The 17,626-nt window shown below is 48.5% G+C and overlaps 7 protein-coding genes across 7 annotated transcripts; 4 read left to right on the forward strand and 3 right to left on the reverse strand.

The window, feature by feature from the left end:
* The first annotated feature begins 131 nt into the window (after window positions 1-131).
* On the forward strand, window positions 132-991 carry EDB93DRAFT_894945 (COX17-domain-containing protein). The gene is made up of 3 exons (XM_041457856.1): window positions 132-227; window positions 286-380; window positions 444-991. Exons 1-3 carry the CDS (start codon window positions 216-218, stop codon window positions 574-576), a joined length of 240 nt encoding a protein of 79 aa, XP_041302929.1. The 5' UTR covers window positions 132-215; the 3' UTR covers window positions 577-991.
* Window positions 992-3,270: 2,279 nt separating this feature from the next.
* On the forward strand, window positions 3,271-4,172 carry EDB93DRAFT_895018 (Cerato-platanin). The gene is made up of 3 exons (XM_041457857.1): window positions 3,271-3,444; window positions 3,500-3,996; window positions 4,050-4,172. The coding sequence occupies exon 2, from the start codon at window positions 3,538-3,540 to the stop codon at window positions 3,979-3,981; it is 444 nt and encodes a 147-aa protein (XP_041302930.1). The 5' UTR covers window positions 3,271-3,444; window positions 3,500-3,537; the 3' UTR covers window positions 3,982-3,996; window positions 4,050-4,172.
* Window positions 4,173-4,279: 107 nt separating this feature from the next.
* EDB93DRAFT_1175700 (uncharacterized protein) lies at window positions 4,280-6,165 on the forward strand. The gene is made up of 5 exons (XM_041450491.1): window positions 4,280-4,483; window positions 4,535-5,131; window positions 5,179-5,223; window positions 5,279-5,579; window positions 5,627-6,165. Exons 1-5 carry the CDS (start codon window positions 4,310-4,312, stop codon window positions 5,788-5,790), a joined length of 1,281 nt encoding a protein of 426 aa, XP_041302931.1. The 5' UTR covers window positions 4,280-4,309; the 3' UTR covers window positions 5,791-6,165.
* Window positions 6,166-6,383: 218 nt separating this feature from the next.
* On the forward strand, window positions 6,384-7,292 carry EDB93DRAFT_1093586 (S-adenosyl-L-methionine-dependent methyltransferase; the record flags this gene model as incomplete). The annotated part of the gene is made up of 3 exons (XM_041446530.1): window positions 6,384-6,660; window positions 6,720-6,913; window positions 6,963-7,292. 3 exons carry the CDS (start codon window positions 6,384-6,386, stop codon window positions 7,290-7,292), a joined length of 801 nt encoding a protein of 266 aa, XP_041302932.1.
* A 30-nt stretch (window positions 7,293-7,322) lies between these two features.
* EDB93DRAFT_1093611 (uncharacterized protein) lies at window positions 7,323-10,859 on the reverse strand (the record flags this gene model as incomplete). The annotated part of the gene is made up of 8 exons (XM_041446534.1): window positions 7,323-8,570; window positions 8,628-8,786; window positions 8,845-9,182; window positions 9,231-9,442; window positions 9,494-9,553; window positions 9,603-10,514; window positions 10,571-10,668; window positions 10,722-10,859. The coding sequence occupies 8 exons, from the start codon at window positions 10,857-10,859 to the stop codon at window positions 7,323-7,325; spliced, it is 3,165 nt and encodes a 1,054-aa protein (XP_041302933.1).
* A 322-nt stretch (window positions 10,860-11,181) lies between these two features.
* EDB93DRAFT_1175710 (phosphatase 2C-like domain-containing protein) lies at window positions 11,182-12,917 on the reverse strand. The gene is made up of 4 exons (XM_041450492.1): window positions 12,475-12,917; window positions 12,038-12,415; window positions 11,819-11,983; window positions 11,182-11,761 (listed from the first exon to the last, which is right to left on the reverse strand). The coding sequence occupies exons 1-4, from the start codon at window positions 12,785-12,787 to the stop codon at window positions 11,328-11,330; spliced, it is 1,290 nt and encodes a 429-aa protein (XP_041302934.1). The 5' UTR covers window positions 12,788-12,917; the 3' UTR covers window positions 11,182-11,327.
* Window position 12,918: 1 nt separating this feature from the next.
* On the reverse strand, window positions 12,919-16,380 carry EDB93DRAFT_1331597 (growth factor receptor domain-containing protein). The gene is made up of 6 exons (XM_041455217.1): window positions 16,199-16,380; window positions 16,072-16,140; window positions 15,223-16,017; window positions 14,831-15,169; window positions 14,604-14,777; window positions 12,919-14,544 (listed from the first exon to the last, which is right to left on the reverse strand). Exons 1-6 carry the CDS (start codon window positions 16,245-16,247, stop codon window positions 13,331-13,333), a joined length of 2,640 nt encoding a protein of 879 aa, XP_041302935.1. The 5' UTR covers window positions 16,248-16,380; the 3' UTR covers window positions 12,919-13,330.
* Window positions 16,381-17,626: the final 1,246 nt, after the last annotated feature.

A 17,626-nucleotide genomic window follows, 5' to 3' on the forward strand; every position in this document is an offset into this window, starting at 1 on the left:
GTCGCCGTGTCGGCGGTTACCGGTCACCTTCTTTGGAAAAATAAGGTGCCTATCCGGAAGTAACGACGGAGAGCGGAGTTGAAAAACGGTCGACCCCTTGATTGTCATAGGGAAGCCGCCGCCCTGTACCTGTGAAAGCTCCGGAAGTAACCGTTACTCGAACATAGGCCACTACATCATAGGTCAACGTATAGGGTATAGGCTACCTCAGCAGCATGTTCCAAGCTGTGAGTCTCTTTTTCTTCCCTTCTTGCTGCTTAATCTCTTTGTGTCCATCTTCTTCAGATTTCATCTTGGTGGTCACCTGCACCCGCTCCGAAAGAAAAATATGATCCCACAAACCCTAAGATGAACCCTCTCAACCCGCAGGGTCTTAAACCGTGAGTGTGGGCTTTTTTTTTTTGACATTCCGACCGACTGGGGGCTACTTCCGGGATGAACAGATGTTGCGCCTGCCCAGAAACGAAATCCTCTCGCGATGCTTGTTTTCTCCAGAATGGCAACGAAGAAGGCAAATGTGCTGAGGTACTCAAGAAGCATGTTGAATGCATGCGAGGGCTCGGATTCGACATCTAGTTGCCGTCATTATACTATCGGCAACGCCGCTCACGCAGTCTCCGGTTGGCTTGCACCGGACTTTTTGGGCAGTCATAGAATATCCCTTTGTTTCATTAATATCAAGACACGCAGAGGAGTCCACACATAATCCCCACTTTGTTTCGTCTAATGATAACTCCCCACTCATTTTCAACGAGATCACCACGAACATCACAAACATTTGAGTGAGAATATTGCCCCCTGCGACAGAGTTACGTGGTCCTGGGCCTTCCATCCGAGTCCATCCTTTCCCTTCAGAATTTGGGGTTTGTCAGTTGACATTCCGCTGACACACGTCATCTTAGCTTCCTCGCAGTCCATACTTATTTCGCCACCAATACATTTCCCGCTACGTCATTTACGTTCCGCGTTGGGTGTTGCATAAACTGCAGGATGTTCCTGAAAAAATGTATTCCCAAGTTGCTACTCTTCCCACGGCATTTCCGCAATCAGGTGGTACGCTTTGCGGAATCAACCTGTCAGAGCGACGAGGAGGCCCAATTCGGGCTGTGGCAGCAAGAACGAACTTGAAAGTAGGTGGCTTGACCCTCGTTATCTAACGACATCGAAAAACCAGGACAACGGGGTCCCAGCATTTACCAAAGTCGAGAAAAAACTATTGTATCGGTGATATATGCCATGGCGCGCGCGCCGCGCAGGGGTCAATGAATGCGAACTCCAGGGGTGCGCGAGTGTCATCGCGAAGCAAGAGAGGGCCAATATAGAGAATAAATCATTGCAAAAAAGACGTTCTGGATCCATGAAGGCAGCTGTTGTGGTTGGCCCGAAAAATGCAAGGTGAGCCACTACTGGGTCTGACACGTCTGACCCGTTGCTTACTCAGCTGCAGAAGATGATTCATAGTAGACAGCCTGGGCACAGTTGATTCATCACGGACTAAGCAACATACTACCCAATTCATATTCATGCATGTGTCAAATGCGGGAGTGGCTATATCCTAGCGCAAGTATGGTCTAGTGACCCTTCCCTCAAGTCTCACTTCGGCGATATCTAAGTGTGGGATGGTGGTATATTAAGCAAAAATGCGATCCTTATACATCCACCAAGGTCTCTCGCTCGCTCACTCGCATCCTTTACGAATGATCCCAGTTGGTGACCATTCATCAATGCGAATATTATTGGCAGCCATTTTATAGGTTTGTTCAGCACCATCCACATGATGACCGTGATGAATGGATTAACCTTGGCCGCAGTTGCAGTTGCCGCTTGTGCTGCGGTAATGCTCGACTGGGGTGAGCAAGACTGAGTATGAAAAGGTCACTGACATTATGGAAATTTTAGGCCTTATGTTCGGACAAGAGGCAGGTCGACACCATTACAGGAGCAGCCATCTCGCTGACAACAACTCTATAGGTCGAACTGATCTGGGTGAGCGGACTCCCACGTCAAGGGAACGATGTGAAAACGCCACAACTGATTCGCGGCAGAGGCAACGTAGGTCCCTGATGACCGTCATGTATCTCATTGTATGTAGCTTGTGTTTCTAAGCGTGGTTAGCAAGCTGCACTGACGTGAACGTATTGTAGGTACGGTATGTTGGAATTGTATATTCTGTGTACGTTCGACGTCTAAACCATCGGTGTTGCGATCATTACCCCTTTCTCACAATCAGGACGTCCATGTTAAGTATGTCTCCTCGCGTAGACTCTGTTTATCTCTTGTGACGGGTTGCATACAGTCAGTCTTCCAACTTTTTCGACGACAGATGCAGTGAGGGTGTCTTGCAGATTGGATTGCAGTGAAGCACTTCCGTGAACTGCGCCAACACTCAACAATAGGTGTTATTGGGGACTGTTTCACGGTGTTAATGCAAACTTACGTCGGTTACTTTGCGAGGTGAGCCCATAACTTGAAGGTGGCTGTCTTTTCCGCTCACGTTCTGCACGTGTTGCCGTGGCTTGTTTCCGCATCGGTTTATTGTCTCCAGCGCTCTCAGCGGTATGCCAGTCTGTCACCTACCTCTACATGAGACCATGATTCATTATTTCTATAGGACATATATTCCCTGAACACTCATATTTATCTCGGTTTCGCTCTCATCTTTGAGATGGTGCAGTTATCTGTGCCAGGATCAAGTCTCATCCTCAGCGTTCATGCAAAACTCGTGACCGACTCCAATACAGCAATTGCTATGACTTCTTTCCAGGAACGCGTCCACGTGGAAACTAGCAATAGATGGAAGATGTTGGGATATCGGGGGTTTAAACTTAATGATCACGCATACGGTGCACCGTGCGTGTGGCGTTGCTTTCCCTTGTTACTGGCTTATGAGAACCAATTTGTCTGCCGTAAATTGGTTGGGGACATGTGGTATGGTCTTACTTGCATAGACGGGCTGCGGTGTCCGAGATGCTAATATAAAATGGTTAGACTCTCGCCGCTAATGCCCATTCGCATGTGATTGTAATAGGCTTTGGACAGATTTGACATGGCTCGCTTCAGCGGAAGACTGTTTGCCCTGTTCTTTATCCCGTCAGTCGGTCATATACGCTCATTATCGCCTCGTCCGAAATGGTATTACCCAAAGCTCACCTATTCATGGAGACTGTCTACCTCGGAAAAGGATCGAACATAGTGCAGGTACGGGGAATCTGCCTTTTGCAATGGAATGATCCCATGCTCATGTTCATTTCCTTTCTTTTTGAGAAGTACTTGCAAATATATGCAATGCAACGGTGAAGAATTGCCGCGCTCGGCTAGTCCGTCCGTTTCGCTAGGCTAGTACAGACATCAAACGAGAGGAACGTGTAATGAATTCTGATTGAAATGATGACATTTCAACCCGACTCTGCCGGTGCGACTTAATCTAAAAAGGGCTCTTACACGGTATGTAAATCATTTAGTTTACTGCTTCCCAACCCCAATAATCCTTGCCGTTCAGCAAGTCAAGCTTCTATAGAAAACTTTGCTGTTGCATCCATGATGAAGGTCTTGATCACTTCCACCGTCGCTGCACTCGCTACGTGCGCCATCGCTACATCTTACAGCCTCTCTTATGATACCACCTATGACATGGGATCCAACTCACTTAACACGGTGGCCTGCTCAGACGGCTCCAATGGTTTGGAGTCGCGTGGCTACACCACTTTCAACTCCATTCCCAACTTCCCTTCCATCGGAGGTGCACCCCAGATCACGGGCTGGAATTCGCCATATTGTGGGTCATGCTGGGAAATCACATATACTAGCTCGTCGGTGACCAATACCATATACGTTACCGCCATTGATGTCGGTGATGAGGCACGGGATGGGTTCAATTTGTCACTGGAGGCTATGAACGACCTCACGGGTGGTCAGGCTGAGAATTTGGGGCGTATCACTGTGACGGCTACCCAAGTTGATGAAAGCAATTGTGGTCTGTGAGACCGTGAAATTAAGGTAAGAAATATACTCTCAAACACAAAGGCATCCCGTACTCACCAGCTTGATAGGTGTGCGAGGAAAATGTTTGTTGCAGTCAATGAGTTTCCTGGTCATCTTTGTATGGATAATATGGAGATTCGCAGAGACATTGATAGCAAGCAACACACATGTACTTACCTCATTTTTGGAACGTACGGTACAACCCAATAGTAACAATGAGTTGGTAGTATTTGTATGTCACGTGACCCGTGTATTGTTTGCGTTGAAGTTTCGTGCCATTTCTGACTTCGCAATCCTATTCTTATCTTTCCATCATAAGATTTAGACGATGTCCTCTGCAACATCTGCGCAACAGTTCATTACGAAGCTCATGACTTCACCGCAGAATAGGGCATTAGTAATGGAATCTGACACGATTCGAGGGCTTTTGGACTTCGCTCGCCAGCTTCAACCTGGCGACCCAAAGCACGTAGAATACCGAGGAAAGATTAGCCACATATTGGTAAGTTTGAACTCAGGTTTTTTTATGTGTATTTAACAAAGCGTCTCCCAGTTCGTTCGTGTACAAACGCTCATACCAGCAGCAACAATGTTCGACCCCATATTCCTATCGGCGGCAGTAGAGATGACCACCATCTGCAAGAACAAGCAGTGGGTTGGCATACCCAATTGGCAAAATATCAAAGAGGATGACCCAAGAATCGAAAACCACCCACTGGTCCACAAGACGTGGTACGTTCGTGCGGACCAGCAGATGTTGCAGGCCCTCCCTGAGGGTCCCTTACTGCTTGCTGACCCACCCATCGCAACTGCCGATGATGTTTCTCTCCTATCTGGTAATGCTTCTGTGGCTTCCAGCGCAGTCAGCGAACGCCAGCTGCGTGTCTTTGGCCCTAAGTCTCAGGCTCATGCGAAAGAGAATGTCGAGGAGGAGGGAGCACTCCCGACAGACCAGTCCATGGATCGGTCCAATCACAGGGTGTCTAAGAAACGGGGGATCAATGAGTCTGAGCCGTCAACCCTGCTTACAGGAGGTGTGAAGGATGGATCGCACAAACGAATCTGTGCAAACAACAAGTCCAATACCGTTAACAAGATGGGAGGAGGCGTGTCGAAGGGAGTGATGTATGTGCAACACCCGGAAGCGAAAGTAGGTTACTAACAATAGTCCGGCTATCTCACTAATACAGGATTCAGACCAAAGCACCGACAGGTCTATCCTCGAAGGCAGTTGGCAGTTCGGTAAGGCTGAAACGTTTCACTTCTGGTTACACACTAACTTATCGGAAATTCTCAGGCCAGTGCCTTGACAACACGATCTAGAACCCTCAGCGCCACTGATCCCTGTCATCGTTGTGCCAGGGAAGGCAAGATATGCATGAGAGCCACAGGCAAGACCGGCCTCCTGTTAGTCTGCACTGCATGCAAGCAACTGAAAAAAAAGTGTGAGTTGGATATCAAGCAACCAACCAGGCAGCGAGGAAAGTCGGATGTGCGAGGTGGTCCTCATTACCGATTATCGGAGAGGGTAAAGGCACGGAAAATGACCACTCGTCGCATGGGCACATCAGTGGTGCAGCGAAGGCCGCATAGAGTCGGTAGGTGCATCATTCGATTACCACGAATTTCACTAACAAATCCAAAGTCATGAGCTATGTGTCAGTGCCCCAGCTTGCGATCTCAGCCCCCAATCCCGCAACCGTGGAGCTGGGAAGTGTGAAGAAAAAGATGAATAACATGGAGGGTGTGATCAACCTCCTTCATCGCGAGATTCAGACGCTTCGCACGCTCATCGATGCCTCGAACTGACAAAACAATGCCTATGATGTATGAATGGCTTTGATTTTGCATTAGGCTATGATACCCAAATCATTGCTGATTTACCGTCTTCCCAACCTTTTCAAGTGTTAAGCTTGAGCGTATACCACTTTTCACAACAGGATTTGCCTGGCCCGAGTTATGGATGCACTCAGCGATATAGTCACCCTTTCTTTTCAGTTTCGTGTCCTATGCCTCTTGATTTTCTGTTCAGTTTTGTGCCTGCACCAATTGCTATGTTTTGCTTACCTCAATTTTAAGTCATGCATTCGAGTTTGTCGATGGAGGTTGATGCAATGATTGAGCCGTTTGATGTAAGAAAGTAGTTTGTTTTATAAATGAAATTTGTCTCGAGCCTAGTATGACTGTCCAGTACATATACTAAGCGCTGACGACCAGAGTATTGGTCATCCGCAGCGTCGATACTAACTTGAACTGGTTACTACATTTTATCGTAGCAGTATAAGTGCTGGACAGTATCATACACTAGAATTCGGTCCTACTAATAGGAATTATCCTGCAGTTCTACGTTACCAAAGCTCATCACAAATTCAAAATAACTTGAAGTGCTTATTCTAGTGACGATGGCCGAGCACGGCCATGACTCGGATGTCGATGCTCAACACCACTGCACTCATAGCCATAATCATGTCTCTCCCAATCCCCATGGCTCGCCCCAAATTCACGAAGGTCAACACGGGTTCAAGGAATTTAACAAGAATTATTTCGATGAGCATGGCCATCGGTACAATGATCATCCCGATGCGCATGAGCTAGCTCGACGACTCGGAGTAGCTATGATCAACGCGTATACATTCAATGAAGACTCGACATTGGTTCTAGACTATGCTTGTGGCACAGGTTAGTCATGTATATGAAAGGTTCTATAGCGCTCTTGTGAATTTGACCACGTACTCCAGGTTTGATCTCCCGAAATCTCGCTGCGCATGCTAAATGCATCGTGGGCGCGGACATCAGCCAGGTCATGGTTGACCAGTACAATCAGAGTGTTTTTAATCAGGGCATACCACCCGAGGAGATGAGGGCTGTGTGCTGTGACCTTACCGTCGCTGGCCCAAATCAGCTGGATGGAATGAAGTTTGATGTGGTTGTGGTACGTCTCCATCTGCAGCGCCCCATTTTCTCACCTTGACGATTACTAGTGTGCATCGGCGTATCACCATATCCCTTCTATCGAAGATGTCACAAAGGCTCTTGCATCATACCTGAAACCAGGAGGTTCGCTCTTGGTCACAGATATAATGAAACCATCTTCTGCAGAATCTGCACAGGCGTTGTTACCCACCGAAGAAGCACACATTAATATCATCGCGCACACGGGTGGATTTGAGGAGGCAGTCATCAAAGCTGTATTTGAGGGTGCTGGACTGATTAACTTTTCATTTGTGACAGCCTGCAAGGCCAAGAGAAATGGGCACCCTGTCCAATTCTTCTTAGCTTCTGGGACTAAGGAGGTCACTGAAGAGGCATAAATTACTCCGAGTCCGTATTAGATCAAACCATCATTTGAGAGATAATGAGCCACCAAAGCGTCTTCTGGCAGCAGTATCAACTTTGGCCTTCACTTCCCAGAATGCTTTCCACCAAGCTCTCCCGATGCTCTCCGCAGTCGAGCTTCCATCATGACTCTCCTCAGCGCCGCTCGCGCATTCATACACCTCCCAATTCCTCCTCAAGAGGATAAGCCACCATTTCATCACAGCAATGGTTTTTTCTATGCCTGTATCAGCCGATTCTACACTCCGCACCAAAAATTTGCTGAAGTAGTCGACGTCCTTTTGCTTCGGAGGATATTCTGTGAATCCTTTGACCCATGACTCGATGACGGTCTGAACATCTCCAGTTTCTACGAAGTACAATTTCTCCCCTGGCTCCTTGCCCTGCTGCTTTAAAAGAGGAGGCTCTGGGTGCTTAGCTTGAGGAGGGGGTTTCTTGCGATAAGGTGCAGATGGCGCGCGACTAGATGCCTTGATGATCTTGCGTTCTTGAAAGAGATTTCCGCTTCTCGCATGTCGAGCCATTATCACTTGCTCGCGCTGCAAATCCACAGGCAAGGCAGCAAACACATCTGGGTCGATATCAAGTTTGCGAAGCTCTGCGTCAGATACACGCATGTACGATGGGACGTCACGTTTTTGAAAAAGCGTGTTTTTACGGCGAGATACGCTCGTTCTGCTTTTCGGTGCAAGTTGTTGAGTGATTCTTTTGACGTTGACACCTTTGACTAAGATTTTTGGTCGGATGTCACGAGAGGGTGGTTCCACCGGCATTGGTGAACGCGATCTTCGCTGATATTCCACTTCTAGTTCCTTCTTGACATCGTCTGGTAACGCGTCGAAAACGTCCTTGTCGACCTGGGAGAAAGAGGGGAGATCCAATGCAGGCAATGGACGTGAAGGACCGGCCTCGTTCCCATTATGGAGTGGATCATCTTGCGAAGGAGGTTCAGTGATAATCCTAGGCACTTGCAGGACATCTTGTTCAGTGTTCCCCTGTACAATCGTCTTGGAGCTTCTGGCGTGAAAGGGCAGTTTCACTTGCCCAGGGTCGATGGTATCAGATGCCGACGGCGTGCCTAGCTTCTGTATCTGGATGCCTATTCCGCGCAGCTCTTTCGGATCAAATCCCCAAGAATCTAGCAGCGCCCATGCGTGGTCACCGATATCCTTTGGATCACTTGTAGCTCCGCCGTTTGAGTTGTTTAACAGAGTTTGCTTGCTGAACGTCTCACAGATGCCGTGTCCCATAAACTAAACAGTAAATATTCATCAGTACCTGGTTGTGATACGGTCCACATTCCCCGATACCTTAGGTGCCTCGACGGGTGCACTTGGATCGCGTTTCATGATCTTCAGAGTCAAAGAACGTCCACACATGTCGATAACATTCAATCTCCGGGAAACTTCCTCAGCCATCTGGTAGATGAACGCCTTAGCTTGGCCGTCGTTTTCAAAACGTATTCCATACTAGCTCAAAGTCAGGGCTCAGCAACTACTCAGACCAAACTGATTATCAACAACTCACGTTAATATCACACGAAACAGACTTCCTCGGTTTATCAGACTCGAGTTTTCGTTCATCGATGCCACGAATCGCATTGTAGAGAGTTTCGCCAGTAGTCTTGCCAAGCGCATCGCACAGTGCGGCTTTGCTTTTCTTAGCGAGTTCACCGAGATTTGTGGCTCCGAGCTTCTCGTTCGCTTTTTGGCGCGTAGAATGTCCGAAGCCGTGAAGGTCGTCGATATCTAACGGCGCAAGAACTTGTGGTACATCTTCTAGTTTTAAGTGGAATGATCCTGCAGGCTTGGCCTTGCGCGTCGCAATGCGAGCAAGTTGTATGTTCTCCGCGATACCAATGCTAACTATGACTTGTGTCAGTAAGTGAAGTCGGACACATTGATATGAAGAACCTTCGCAACCTGTTCCTTCTTTGACCTCTGACCGGATCTGTTCTGCAAGGGACCTTGCAGGATCATCCACGAATGCTAGCGAAGACGGCCGGATAGCACACCGGGAAACGCTTGTGGTGACCTCAATCAAGGCTTCATCGACAGAGACTGCCTGGATATCATCTGCATGGCGCATTAAAATGGTGTAGAAACGCAACGACAGCTGCTTATATCTGATCTCACAGTGTTGGGTGAGTACGATCAATGAAAAGACAAATACATACTTCTCGAATTCGTAGGGCATGGTCACAAGATCAGGGCATAATCTACGTCCTTGCTGAAGGCTGAAGATAGCTGTGACTCGCGAACCAATACATGAAATGTGTAGCATACCTCATTCCGTTCTTGATTCCAAATGACCTGGCTTCGTAGCTTGAGCTCGCTATTTCACTTGTACTCGATGCACCGCCTGTGCTCCCTTGCGAGTGACAAACGACAACTGGTTTGCCACGCAACTCAGGGTGACTAAGAAGGCCGACGGAAACGAAAAAGCAATCAAAGTCGCAGTGCATGATAACACGCTTCAAGCCTGGAGCTTTTTCTTTCCCTTTCCTTTTTGATGGAGACATCGCCGCAAGCGGTGCCCCGCTCATGTTGGCACCACTACTCTTAGTTATGTCCTGAAGGTCGCCTATAGACTCATGCGTCAACCCATTTTCAACTTCTTCATGAGCTTGTTGAACCAAGTTTTTCAGTTCAGCCTTCCATGTAGAGAGGTAGTGCAGTCGTGAGTGTTTGTAAAAACCTTCTATGAAGTCTGGCGCCACAGAGGTATGCGCAGCTCTCCATTCAGGATTAGCCATCACACGCTCTGCTAGCGGGTTTGATGTATGAGCGGCGTATCCAGGGACGCGTGCAGCATCTTTGCGTGTGCTAGGATCCGTAACATACAGCGGTCGGGGTGAATAAGATGCTGAAGATGCGGGGTCATCAGCCTCAGGGGCAGCAGAACCTGCCATGCCGGAATCAGGCGTTGTCGCAGGGACCTGATTAGTTGATAGTAACTGTTCATGTTTACGCAAATCAGGACGTGCTGCTGTACGTGAATCTGTAGACAGATAACTTTGAGGCGTGTGCGTCCCTTGAGATTGCTCGACCCTGGCGCCAGGTTTGAAGATGTAACTCCTCCAGGGAATCAAGGTTCCTGCAGCGACACTATCCACCAACCAGTCAGGCCTCACAATCTTCATGTGCTTCCATTCTTTGATCTTCGCAGCCGTCAGTGAGCAAGTGATAATATGGGTTCTGTATAAGGGGTCATAAATCGCTGAAATGACTGAAGTGGTAAAGAAGGTGCAGACACTGATGATTTCTTATCCAAGTAAGGTTGAAACACACCCCCATGCGTCACTATCAATTGACGCAGATCTTGAACTGAAGGATTCGTCCACCCGTTAATCTGCGATCGAAGTCAAGGCCCTGCATTCCTGGGATGACAGCGGAGATACGCACGTATATTGAAAGACCGCTAAAGATTTTTCTCGTGGTACCAATGCCTATGCTTGAATCAAGGGCTGTATTCTGTATCTGGAGTTTAGCAGCGTTTCCGATGCATGTATTCTCCGAAATGTCCAAAGCGAGATGCGCCATAGATCTTGGGATCATCTTCGGTGTCACCGAGTCCATGTGTCAAGGTACCATATGAGGTCGTCTCGACTTGCTCGTCGCTTTCAGCATCACGAGGACGCTTGCGACTCAGTAACTCTGTGTCAGGTGAGGGAGCTTTGATTTGATCTCCGGGTAGCACCGCGTTCCTGAGAGCCTCAAGGAATTCTGGATCGTCAGGACCGAAGAGGTCGGAGGAATCAGTAGACGCAGAGGATTGAAGTGGCTTTGCCATCAGTTTCCCTAAGGCAATACAATGATGGAGGCATATGGTCCCCGCGTCCTGTATGGCAGCCCGGTAATCAGTGAAGCAAACGTACGTTAATTGTCTTTATTTGTCAACGGTCCCAAAAAACCAAACAAATTGCAAATACACTACTTGATCACAACAATTCCATATGTGGGTTAGCAAGCATGTTAACGTAGAATAAGTATGTTCTGTCATGATATACATTATAAACACTGTACAACAATAGACACATCGTCTAACCAAGGTGAGTCCATGTTCAAAGTCAGAACACGAGATACGCTCGTCGGATCATTGCCAAGCGCTTGCCAAAGCAGTCGGAGGGCCAGACTTTTTTCATCTAGTTCTCTTGAGCTGCTACATGCGGCTGCACGGGCCCACCGATCAACAATCGCGTGTTGATTTGCGCCACATATGTCCGTGAACCCGTCTGAGCAGAGAATAAGATATCTGCGCGGTGCTCGGGGGGATGGATCGAGGGGATAATGCGTGACTTCCGGCGTAGACGAAATATATGGAGGCGTATGATTCCTCATGAGGAATTCTTCCCAAGGAGATGTGTCGTGCTGACCAGGGTATAAGTTATAGAGAATACGCCGAGTGAATTCGGGTGGTTGTTTGAAGGGTGTATCTCCTAGACCTGTTCAATCGAGTACGTCAGTGAATAGTAGAATCCGAAAATATGAATGTAACATGCATCGAAAGGGTGCAATAGCTCCTAGCACACGACCATCCAAAATACACTCCGGCTCACCGGGGTGCTCATTCACGACGCGCTGGACCTCGAGTGGATTTTCTCCATTATGAATTCGCGTCAAAACTTCGATATTCCACGCTTTCTGATCAGTCTCTGAGACCATCACTTGAGTCAAAAAGTGAGTTGTCACGATACACGTCATCGTCACGCTCTACGCACGTCCTTGGCAATCTCCTAGGTTGGCGAGCCATAGATTTCGATGATCAGGGTCAACAAGAGCTACGAGCGCAGTAGTACCATACAAGCACAGCCTTGCCTTCGTGTAATTTTGCCCTCCCGAAAGTTGATCATCGAGAACCTCCTGGATCTGCAAGTCCGACAAACGAGATAGAGATGCCAAACCGCCCGGGAAAAGTTCCAGGACGTCATTAGCAATGGCGTCATCAAAAGCGCGAATGGCCATTGCAAACATGTCCGCAATTAAAGGCGGTGGCACAGCACGGTCACCATGTTTCTGAGATATCAACTCCAAGTGTTCCCGCACAATGATAGGCATGTGATGAGCCACATGCTCGACGGTATGGCTGCCGAGATGACCTGTGAATAATTCCTGGTAACGGCACGATGACAAGCACATTCTCAAAAACTGCACCTACCATCAAAAACCGCAGACAGGGTCCAGACGCGTCCCTGAATATGTATCTGTTGAACTGCATAACGGTCTTGCGAAGAGGTTTCAGTGCAAGGTTGAAAGTTGAGGGCATCTGCGCGCCACCGTCCAGTCGGGTCAAATTTGACGCTATGGAGGTTGGAAACTGCTGCCAGGTGATCCCAGGCATCGTCATGGTTCAAATTTCGGAAAGGACATGGCCAATCATCTGTAGGACTACACAAATTGCCAGGGATATCGCCAAAGGAGGCAAGCGAAGTAGAACCAGCATCCCAGGAGCATTCGGGCATTCCATCCATGAGACGCCAGTCACAGAAGAAGCAAGCGCAGGAGAGATGTGGGGAAGCGGAATCCCCACTTTGCGGTCGGGCCGCTTATAAGTCATCGCCGCTGTCATGTGCAGTACTGAGCGTTAAAGTTCAACGTTACTTAATGACATATATCAATAAATTTGGTGTCTTTGAAGCCGTGCAGATACACGTGGCGTCAAACGTCACCGTGGTACCACATTGGAAGTTTAGGACGCACTTGGCGATTCAATGTGATGGATATAGTTAACTCCCGCAATCCTGTGTTTGGGTGTCGAGTTTCACGCGGTCATTCGATGCAACGCAGGCACTGGGAAAGTAACGACCTGGATGAACGCAAAGTTATGTAAAGCTCAACCAGTGCATGCAATTTGTAGAGACAGCTAAATTACCTAAAAATGCTACATTACACTCGCGTTATCTAACTTCATGGTCGTAAGCTACAGTATAGTGACGGAAAAAATGTTTACAATGCTATAAACTTGTAGAGATCGTGGTAGGAGTCCTAATCCTCAAAGAATGAGAAAACATAGCTTATTTACGGAAAGGGTTGTTATGAGATCCGCCCGTATTTGTAGGTGCCATCCAATACGAATCCGGTTCCGGAGACTGCCTTACGGACGCGGCGTACAACTCAGCGGCGGTTGGCGGTTTAGAAGGCGATGGCTGACGTTTTAGCACGTTTGGTTTCTTGGGTGCCGAAGATCCAAGTGTCGTCGACGAGAACCGAGAAGCCAAAAGGTTCGACTTGACAGGCTGCCGAGGTTCAGGTCCGGAACGAGCCATCCCCGTCACCTGGGAATATATGGAACCCGCCGACAGCCTATCAGCATCGGAGTAATCGTGTGATCCGCGACGCTGGTAGGGATGAAGCGAAGGGAGAGGCGAAGGCGACCGGCTCGATCCTGTGCCAGAGTACTCCTGTGCACCTCTGAGCTTCTCCATTTCCTTATGGTGCCGTGCCTCCTCTGCAGCGCGCAGTTTCCATAAAGCAATTTCCTCCGACTCAGGCCGCGGGCTACGGTTGTGCCCAAAAAGCCTCTCTCCAAAGCGGGCAAGTCGCCATCTCCAGTTTTGCTTATGAAGCGCCTTGGCAGAAGCAAATGCCGCTGTAGCCTTTGCTCGCTGCTTGCGAGCTCGGCGGCGCCAGCAGTACAAAAAGGCCACAAAGATAAAAGCACATCCAAGCGCCATGAGCAAAATCTCCCACCACTGCAATCGTTGGGTTGTGGTTGTGATAGGAGTTGATAGCCCCGAAGGAAGAGCGCCTGAGCTCGTACTAGAAGGTGAGGATACTACAAGTTCTGAAAGACATGCCCCAAGACCTGAGACAACACTTGTACCGCTCGTGCAGTTAGCCGAAGTGCAAGCACCCCCACGCAAAACTTGACTGGAACTTGAGCAAGCGAGGCAGCTATTTGGACCGGCGCCAGAACAGCTAGCACAGCTGGAATCGCAAGACTGGCATGTCGAAGAGGTTGTGTCGAAATACTGGTTCTGGCTGCAAGTTGCGAGGCAACGCCCATTTGTAAGGACAGGAAGTGCTTTGTTGCAACTTGTGCACTGGCTAAAGGATGCACCTGAACATGTTGCACAGTCTGGGTGGCAGGAAATGCATGCCCCAGAAGAACTAAACGTGTTGGAGGGACAAGAGCTGACACATTGCCCATTTGAAGCCAGCAAGTTGTTCGCGCATGTCAAGCAGGTGCTAGCGCTTCCCGCACAGGTAGTACAAGATGAAGAACAAGCTGGATAAATGATGCCATCAGTCTAATTTAGCAATGAATTGAGATGAGAAAGCCCGCACCTGTGCACGTCAGATTATCTTGAGGAGAAAGGAAAGTACCAGATGGACAACTCGTCACACACTGCCCTTGTGACAAGACAAAACCAGGAAGACACCCAGTACACTGAGCTTGATTGACGGTAGATGCCGCATTGAAATTGGATATCTGGCAAGTCGTGCACTTCGGCCCACAAGCTGAGAATCGCATATTGAGTACATGTTAAACGTATAAAGTGGGATATACTTACTGTCGCACTCGTGCTTGTTATTGTTAGCAATCATATTGGAGCCTGAGCAAACACCCCCGGTGTTGGTCGTCACGCATGACCCATTAAACTTGTACGTATTAGGTCCGCAAATGACACAATTGTTCGAATTTGGCCCGGTACAAGTCGTGCAAAGCGGCGAACAAACCGCGCAAGTAGACCCAGCGCCGTAACTTCCATCAGGACAAGCCGTGCCATTTGACGTAGTTTGCGGAATGGCGTCGCATTTTGTGCGGTCGTTCCCATCTTGAGTAAAACCCGATGCGCAAGTAATGCAGTCCCCGGTGCCATCGGCACACTGTTGACAACCCAATTGGCAAACTGAAACCAAAGATGAGATTGGGGAGACGGAAAAAGAACGTGTCATAACTCACTTTCACAGTTCCCATTTGTATCTAAAAAGAAACCGGCCGCGCATGCAGCGCATTGAGTTCCATTTGACGCTGAGGTCCAGCCGTTAATGCAGGTACATTGTCCGTTAGCACCACATTGTCCGTTGATACAGTTGCAGCTCGATGGCAGGTTGGACACTATTGGCACCAAGCAACGCCCCGTCCCCGATATTCCATCATCACATGATGTACACCCTGACGGACAGGCCTGGCACTCCGGTCCGAAGAAACCAGACGAGCACGACTCGCAAGATGAGCCAGTGAATCCGCTCGGACACTGACACGTCCCAGAAGCGGAGCAAATGCCATTCCCGGAACAGGCCGGCGAGCATGTTGATGATTGCAGGTTGAGTAACGATAGGGACCCTGAGGCGCTCGCAGGGAGCTGGCTGACATCAGGAACAGAGTTCCACAGGATGACGCGGCTATTGCTTCCGGCTGATACAGCTGCCCAGACGTTGCCTGAGAGTGCAAATGAGGAAGCAGTAAATGGGATGGATGTATTTCTGACGGAAGACGTTGGGAGGCCCGAATATGAACCTTGTCCTGAATACAAACCTTGCGGGTAGATCACAATCCCTGGCTGAAGTGCAATATTTAGGGGAAGAGAAACCGAAGATCCAGCGCTCGAATTTCCGAAGCCAGTGGACGGAGAAAGTTTAGCAGAAGAAGACGTTAACAGCTCATGAAGAAGCTCTGGGTTGGTCGTGGATGTATATTGTCCAGGAAGGAGAAGGACTTCGGTCGATATTCCAGACGCTGAAAGAGTTGCTCCGACTTATCACAGTCATTAGTACGACTATGTATGTTTTAGTAACTTTAGAGACTCACGAGTTGTATTGGAATAACCTTGCAGGCATTGACCCGCAACGCATACAACAGAAGACGAAGATTGCGCGACTGAGCAATGGCCAGCGTCAGACGTGTCGGGCTCGATGTTAGGTAATTCCGCACTCACCAACAGACGCGCCAAAGGCGAAAGTGACAGCAAATATGCTCGACAACATGTCGAACTAGGAAACGTGTAGAGGGATGAAAGGAAGAAGTAAAGAAATAAACCGCGAAGCTCTCTCACAAAAAAGCATGGCGAGCGTGGCCTTTTGTTATTTTAGAAGAATAAGGTCGGTGGGTTGCTGCTCTAGAGAACAATGCCGCGTCCAAGAACAATAAGTTTGTCCATTTTTAAATTTCCTTATTTGGTAATCCATGCCGACTAATCAATTGATCGGGCCACCGTGACTGGACAAACTACAATCCAACGCCAATAAACATTTTAGCTCATTATAATCAATCTAAGCGACCCTTCAACATGCAAGCCAGCGGAAGAGCCCTGCCTTCGTCGGCAACGTTACGAACAGACATTTAAACAAGCGCATACACTGCCCAGCGAGTTAATATCGTGGCCAAAATAATTCGTACCTCAGTATGACTGGGCCAGGCGTAGACATTGTCCACTTCCGCAATAATAGATTCTAAGCATGAGTTCACATGAAGCTCAGGAGTTGCATTGTCTGCGCATGGGTAGATTCAGCTCACGTGCATCAGCAGATGATCAAGTTTCAGGTCTGCAACAGTGAATTCCGGGAGATATGCAGCGATAGCGTCATCTTCGAGGGTACGTGCCTCGAAAAAGCTTCCACCAAGCATACATTTTGGAATTGTGCTTCACTACGTTTCTCTGAAGCTTCACGCGTCGTTCGATTGTCTCTAGGACCCGAGCCGATGTGATGGCGAGCAAACGTGCATATTCGCGCTCAGCTTGCGCCGCAAAGACAGCGTTCTGAATGACTTCGTCTGGCATATCCTTTATGCCATTAAGGAAGATGTCTATGCCCTTCGTGTTCGTTGTTAGTGATGAACCAACTTTCCGCAGCGAATTTGCAAGGCTGGACTAAGATAACAAGCCGAAAGACTCTTAGTTTTGGTGCCAGTGTGTACCCAGTGTCAAATGAGACCTTATGAACACCACGGTTAGTGTTGTTGGCATTACTGCGCAGGCCTTCTTGATCTTTTCTTCTTGGGTCTGGTGCAAGTCTGTGATGCAGGTCTTCAATGCAAATTTGATGCACGTGACAGTGTTCAGTGCCAGCGGAATCTCAATTCATACATCGCCTCAAGTCTAGTTTACTTTATCCCGCTGTACGTCCGTCTCTCGGTTCGCAATAATTTTTTTCCGGCTCACCCTTCAAACTAGGGGGCCCCGCTTGCCTAATCATCGCGAGACCTTAGCGTAAAATCCATTCAGGCAAAGTGGTCGCTTGCTCGCATTTGGATGCGAAGTTGAAAACTTGGTTCAAACTTCGAACAGTTTAATATGCAACACAGTACTCTTAAGTATGTATATCACCACCACAGCGAGGCCGGCGAGTGCAAAATGGACTCACCT

The sequence above is a fragment of the Suillus bovinus genome (assembly GCF_016758785.1).
Source record: "Suillus bovinus strain UH-Sbo-P2 chromosome Unknown EDB93scaffold_85, whole genome shotgun sequence".
Classification (NCBI taxonomy): Eukaryota; Fungi; Basidiomycota; class Agaricomycetes; order Boletales; family Suillaceae; genus Suillus; species Suillus bovinus.

Excerpts from the sequence above, each read along its gene's own strand:
- EDB93DRAFT_894945 (XM_041457856.1), top strand. Across the intron at positions 381-443 it reads AACCCGCAGGGTCTTAAACC|ATGTTGCGCCTGCCCAGAAA; the intron begins GTGAGTGTGGGC and ends CGGGATGAACAG.
- EDB93DRAFT_895018 (XM_041457857.1), top strand. The coding sequence starts at position 3,538 with ATGATGAAGGTCTTGATCACTTCCACCGTCGCTGCACTCGCTACGTGC.
- EDB93DRAFT_1175700 (XM_041450491.1), top strand. The coding sequence starts at position 4,310 with ATGTCCTCTGCAACATCTGCGCAACAGTTCATTACGAAGCTCATGACT. Across the intron at positions 5,132-5,178 it reads TGCAACACCCGGAAGCGAAA|ACCAAAGCACCGACAGGTCT; the intron begins GTAGGTTACTAA and ends TACAGGATTCAG. Across the intron at positions 5,224-5,278 it reads CGAAGGCAGTTGGCAGTTCG|GCCAGTGCCTTGACAACACG; the intron begins GTAAGGCTGAAA and ends GGAAATTCTCAG.
- EDB93DRAFT_1175710 (XM_041450492.1), bottom strand. The coding sequence starts at position 12,787 with ATGGATGGAATGCCCGAATGCTCCTGGGATGCTGGTTCTACTTCGCTT. Across the intron at positions 12,416-12,474 it reads CCTGTCTGCGGTTTTTGATG|GTCATCTCGGCAGCCATACC; the intron begins GTAGGTGCAGTT and ends AATTATTCACAG. Across the intron at positions 11,762-11,818 it reads AGCTATTGCACCCTTTCGAT|GTCTAGGAGATACACCCTTC; the intron begins GCATGTTACATT and ends TCGATTGAACAG.
- EDB93DRAFT_1331597 (XM_041455217.1), bottom strand. The coding sequence starts at position 16,247 with ATGTTGTCGAGCATATTTGCTGTCACTTTCGCCTTTGGCGCGTCTGTT. Across the intron at positions 15,170-15,222 it reads TACAAATGGGAACTGTGAAA|TTTGCCAATTGGGTTGTCAA; the intron begins GTGAGTTATGAC and ends CTTTGGTTTCAG. Across the intron at positions 14,778-14,830 it reads TAACAAGCACGAGTGCGACA|CTTGTGGGCCGAAGTGCACG; the intron begins GTAAGTATATCC and ends TGCGATTCTCAG.